This window comes from Xyrauchen texanus, chromosome 34, assembly GCF_025860055.1.
Source record: "Xyrauchen texanus isolate HMW12.3.18 chromosome 34, RBS_HiC_50CHRs, whole genome shotgun sequence".
In the NCBI taxonomy this organism is placed as follows: Eukaryota; Metazoa; Chordata; class Actinopteri; order Cypriniformes; family Catostomidae; genus Xyrauchen; species Xyrauchen texanus.
In genome coordinates this window covers 26,569,034-26,575,028 of record NC_068309.1, presented here as the reverse complement: position 1 = coordinate 26,575,028, position 5,995 = coordinate 26,569,034, and the positions used below count along the sequence as shown (strand labels likewise).

Below are 5,995 nucleotides of genomic sequence, written 5' to 3'. Positions count from 1 at the left end.
GCAAATAGCCCTGTTGTATTGTGCTTAACACCCACTTGGATATCCCTGGAATAGCTTCCCACGCTTTGAAGCGTAACGCTAGAGGGTGAATGGCCAATTCGCTCTGATTGCCGCACACAGAGCTGAACAAAATGTGTGAGCGGCGTTTAGTGTGTTCATGCATGATTGCTCGCAGACAGCATGAACAGGCTATTTTGTGAGTGACTTCCGATTGGAATGAATGGGGAAAGAGTCACATCTGTTACGTGATGCGCAAGCATAGTCATGGGCACGGGACTTACACAGAGGAATGTTTGCTGGCCGTGTAACAGAGCGGGCAGAGAATGGGCGCCGCGACGTATTCGTGAGCGCATTTATTGACTCTAGCGCTCGAGCGGTTCAGTAACCGCTTTATGTGAGCGTGCTCTGGTGGGGACACGAGACATGCAGTGCTTGTGTGCAGAAGTGAACACTGGATTGTGGTCACATTTTCTACACATAGGGCTGGTCGTGTGACAGAGCGGCCAGAGAATGGGCGCGCGCACGCATTTGTGGGCGCCTTCATTGACTCTGACGCTCGAGCGGTTCAGTAACCGCTTTATGAGAGCGTGCTCTGATAGGGGCACGGGATGTGTTATGCTTGTGTGTAGGGGTGAACACTGGGTTGTGGGCACATTTTCTACACATAAGACATGTTTGCTCTTTACAAGATTTATTTGGGTCGCCGTGAAAACGGCGTTTGAGTGCAGGCAAGCGGGCAGTGTCACCAGCTTGTTGGCTGCTAAATTCACCACTGTAGTAGCCTGAGAGAAGGGGACTGACAGGGGGCAAAGCTTTGACAGTGGTCCGGCCGCGGCGGGACTGAGCCGTCGTTTGTTCAACAAAGTTAGGAAGACTTCGGTTGCTCTGTGGCAGAAAGAGATTCATGGCTTGTGTGGCTTTTTGGACCTCTGAAAACCGGTCAATGATACCACTCACCACGGAGCCGAAGAGACCGGATGGAGAGAGCGGTGCGTTGAGGAACGTAGAGCGCTCTGCTTCTCCCATGTCGGCTAGCGTTAACCACAGATGTCTCTTGGTCACAGTCAGCGCGGCCATGCACTTCCCTATAGCTTGGGCTGCAGCTTTGGTAGCGCGGAGGGCGAGGTCCGTAGCACTCCGTATGTCTGCAACCGCCTCTGGATGCCTACTTTCCTCATCCCACTCCCGCAGAAGGTCCGCTTGGAGGATCTGTAGGACGGCCATAGAGTGCAGAGCAGATGCAGCTTGGCCGGCGGCAGAATAGGCGCGGCCAACACAGGCGGAAGTTGTTCTGCAGGCCTTAGACGGGAGCACTGGTTTAGACCGCCATCTCGCAGAGGGCGGGCAAAAGGTGTGCTGCTACCGCATCCTCGACCGGAGGGATGGAAGCGTAGCCCTTCTCAGTGGCGCCGTCCACCGAAGCAAGAGAGACGTGGAGATGTGGGATCGGACCCTGGCCGAGAAAGGCGCGTTCCATGATTTGGAAAGCTCGGCGTGGAGTTCCGGCAGGAAGGGAGCGGCCCGGGTAGCGGGTGCTGCGCGGCGGCTCTGTAGAAAGCAGCCGTCAAGTCTGTTGGGTGCCTGCTCAAGGGGCGGTGACCACTCGAGCCCGAGGCGGTCGACGGCCTGTGTGAGGAGGCGTGTTAGTTCCCCTTCGACTCCGGCGCGGGTCCTGCTGGATTCCTGGGCCGAGGAGGAGGCGTGTGAGCCTGATCACTCCTCGCTGTCCGAAGCCATGATGGAACAGCCCTTATCCTCCGCTTCTTCATCCGAGATGGCAGCAGAGCAGCCGCTCGGCGACAACTGCGCGTCCCGGGTGGGCGGGGAGGGTGAAGGCGATGCTCGAGGGATGGGCTCCGGCGAGGCAATCGCTTCTACCATTGTTTCCGGCAGCCTTTGAGAGCGGCGCTTTTTTCTGCGCGGCTGAACGGAAGGCGGCGCGGCGGCTTCGGTCCTGAGCGCTTCGAGTCGAGCCCGCAGGGTCGACATCGGCAGCTCCTCGCAGAGATCGCATCCGCCTTCGGCGAGGGCGAGCTCTGCATGCCCCAGTCCCAGGCAGAGAGCGCAGATGATGTGGCGGTCTCCGGTGCTGAGAGGAGCGCGGCATCTTAAAAAAGACGCTCGTACTCTTTTGTGAAGTTCTTAAGAACTAGCTTGCTTTTAAAAAGGATACGTCGCCGGATGGCGTAGCTCGCAGGACGGCTGAAGGTGGCGAAGACGGCCGGCTTCTTCGAGCGCTGTCCACGCTTGCTTGATGCCCCTCGAACGGCGACGCGGCTTCCAGATCAGTGATGCGAAGAGCTTCGCTGAAGAGATGAAAATCAGGGTTCCAGCCTACGAACTACGCTTATATGCACTCTAGTCACGCCCATTTTGGCGGGCTTTGATGCAGTGAGCGCGCGGACGCCTCTCATTGGATCGCGAGTTCAGCCCAAGCTCATCTATAGGCTGCAGCAGTTGCCGCAGAGCAACCTATGAGCTCGCTAGATAGCCCGCTCAAGGTCTGCAGCTGCCGCACTGCGTTGACAATGGATACAAAAATTAAGGATAATTTTTTTGGCTTCAATATCTCAGAAAAGATTAATCTTTCCCGTAGCGTAAGCTAGCTTACGCAATACGAGAGAACCTCTCGTAAGAGAACAATAGGTTCTAAATCAAATGTTTCTATTTTGTGTAAACATAATAAAAAATAATTTAAACATTTATATTTTAAAAGTAACACTGCACACAAGACTTTCACCTACTGTTGCACTTGTGTATATGGTTGAGTGACAATAAAGTGATTTGATTTGATTTGACACTACCATTTGACACATGTGTATTACAGCACAACCATGCCTTTTCCTCGGTCACAGCAGAGGATTCACAGCATTTTGTCACTCTTGGGGGTATTATCTCGAGACTGAATTTATCTTGGGCACACATATAAAATGGCCACATTCACTCGGATCTGTTCAGAAACAAGGAGGTCATGCTCTCATCATAAATTGCACTGAACGGGAAGGGGTGCAACAGTTGGGTGCTTCAAAGTGATGTGAAGACAGTCAACTTTGTAAGTATATATATGAATATATACACACACACACACACACACACACACACACAGCTCTGGAAAAAATTAAGAGACCACTCCAAATGTTTCTTAAATCAGCATCTCTACATGTATGGCAGCCATTCCATTCCAGTGTCTGTTGAATTTCTGCTTGAACTTTTGAGCGAGGAGTGGCATAAAGTCACCCAACAACAATGTGAAAGACTTGTGGAAAGCGTGCAAAGATGCATGAAAACTGTGATTGAAAATCAGGGTTATTTCCTCGTCCAAATATTGATTTCTGAACTCTTCTGAACTTGAAGTTAAAACATTAGTATTGTGTTGTTTAAAAACGATTATGAAATAGTTTTCTTTGCATTATTTGAAGTCTGAAAACACTGCATCTTTTTTGTTATTTTGACTAGATGTCATTTTCTGCAAATAAATGCTCTAAATTACTACATTTGTTTATTTGGAATTTGAGAGAAATGTTGTCAGTAGTTTATAGAAAAAGAAAACATTTTCATTTTACTCAAACACATACCTATAAATAGTAAATTTAGAGAAACTGAACATCTCTTTATTTTTCCAGAGCTGTATATACTTCAAAAGTATTTACATTTGTAAATCTATTGGTAAAATGAAGTAACACTTTCAAAGGCATTTAGATTAATTGTGTATATACTGTATACAGTTAAAAGTAACAATTGAATATAGTCAATATGTGGTAAAACTGCACATAAATATATTTATAAAAAATAAGGCAGAAAATTGTGTAACAAAGAGTAGGGTCCATCTTTTATGTTGAATTATAAGAACATCAGTAATCATTTTTATATCGTAGTAATATAAGATGTTAATTAATAATGAGGTTTGCTATTCTAAAGAAATGTCTGAAAAAATATTCTACATCTATTCTTGTACAGTGCTGCGTAATACTTTAAGATTATTATGGTACTGTCTGTATTTTTTGTGCTGTCACTCTCTATGTATGTTTTGTTTAGGGCTACAGATGGACAACCTAACATTCAGATACAACATACTGTTAGTGGAGGGACTGAAAATTACACCACAGTCCACTTATCCTGCATTTGTCCTCCTTTTGATTTCTTACATATTTATAATGGTTTCCAACATTGGGATTGCGACTCAGATTTTAGCAGATAAAAAATTACACCAGCCCATGCACATTCTTTTCTGCCATTTACCACTAAATGACATAATGGGAGCAACTGTTCTTTTACCACACTTGTTGAGGGACATTTTAACGGATCCCTCTGAGCGCTACATCACATATGTGGAGTGTGTTATTCAAGCTTATTTTGCCCATTTGTATGGAACAACATCACACACCGTGCTAATGATCATGGCCTTTGACAGATATGTGGCCATATGCAATCCACTGCGATATCCAACCATAATGACCAATAAGATGATAGTTAAATTGTCGGCAGCAGCCTGGGGTGTTGCAATTGTGCTGGTGGGAATTTTGATCAGCCTCAGTGTGCGTCTCTCTCACTGCAGATCAGTGATTCTAAACCACATTTGTGACAATGCTTCACTGTTTAAACTGTCATGTGAAGATGTGACAGTTAATAATGTTTACGGATTAACTTTTACTGTAGTATTATTCACGTCCTCAATTGGATGTGTTTTTATGACATATCTCATGATTGCAATTGTATGCATAAAAGGCAAAAACAAAGCAACAAACAGCAAAGCCATTAAAACCTGCTCCACTCACTTGGCTGTTTATGTAATATTGCTGACCTCTGGATTCAATGTCATTGTTCTCCACCGTTTCTCTGCATTCTCTGAGAATAGAAAACTATCTAGTGTAATGTTGCATGTTATACCACCAGGATTGAACCCCGTTATATATGGTTTACAAGCTAAGGAAATAAGACAAAAAATGGTCAAACTTTTTAGAAATAAAATTTTATTCTAAGTGATGTGAACATTTTCATTTTTGAAAGAAAGAAGTCACATTAAAGATGTGTGTAAAATGAATTGCTTCTTTCTAAACATTTCTTGTATTTGTGTGTATTTGAATGTATATCATAAATGTGATGATATCATAAATGTATGATGTAAGTAAAGTGATTTTTATGTACAAGACATATTTTGTGTAGTAGCAAACAGTACAATTCATGGAAAGATCAAATGACATAAGTAGCATGTATACTCTTATATAGATTTTTATTGCAATTTGTCAATTTTTCTGCATTTTAATAAAACGTGTGAGATCTAATTAGTTGAGATTATGTGATAAGAAAGACCTGCTGAAAAAGAAGAGATGCATTTCAGATATGTTAGAATAATTATAGATAACTTGTGTTCAGTGTTTTAGGTTAAAAAGTTTCAAAGGGTAATTTGTTCCTTCTGCTTGTAGTAATGTCATGATGGAAATTTTGGGCCTACACTTTTTTGGGCCTACAGGGCCCCCTCACATTGAAAGAGGGAAAAATAAATGACATATTTTTAGCACATATCATGTTTAATTAAAATTTTGGATTACTACAACAAACTTAGAAGACAGCTAGTGTAAAAAAAATAGTGAAGCAAGCTGACACTCTGATGCACATAATATTAAATTATTAAATCATAGCACATAAACATCTTACCGTTTATTTTTATTTTTCAAACAAAAAGATACTCATTGTCGGTCTTTGTTTTTTGAAATGATATATTTAGGGATGTAATGTAAATATATGGGTATTTGTTGGTCAGTAAATGGAAGCGCAGCGTAGTTCTAGCAGGAAGACTAGCAGCTGTACATCATCACATCATTAGCTGGGTAATTCCTAGCCAGTCGCATGTAAGCCATTGTGAGCGGACTTATAAAGCAATCAATCACATTGCTGGTTCGGTGTGCTAACACTGCAACCTCCCCCACCACCACCAGTTGAGCCCCGTCCCGCACAGGGATAGGCTCCTCGCCCCTGCCTCCTATCTCTGGCAGGA

At 44.1% G+C, this 5,995-nt stretch overlaps 1 protein-coding gene across 1 annotated transcript; it reads left to right on the top strand.

Annotated features, from left to right (window-relative positions):
- Positions 1-4,043: 4,043 nt before the first annotated feature.
- Positions 4,044-4,979, top strand: LOC127627975 (olfactory receptor 52N5-like). The gene has a single exon (XM_052104606.1). The coding sequence runs from the start codon at positions 4,044-4,046 to the stop codon at positions 4,977-4,979; it is 936 nt and encodes a 311-aa protein (XP_051960566.1).
- Positions 4,980-5,995: the final 1,016 nt, after the last annotated feature.

Excerpts from the sequence above, each read along its gene's own strand:
- LOC127627975 (XM_052104606.1), top strand. The coding sequence starts at position 4,044 with ATGGACAACCTAACATTCAGATACAACATACTGTTAGTGGAGGGACTG.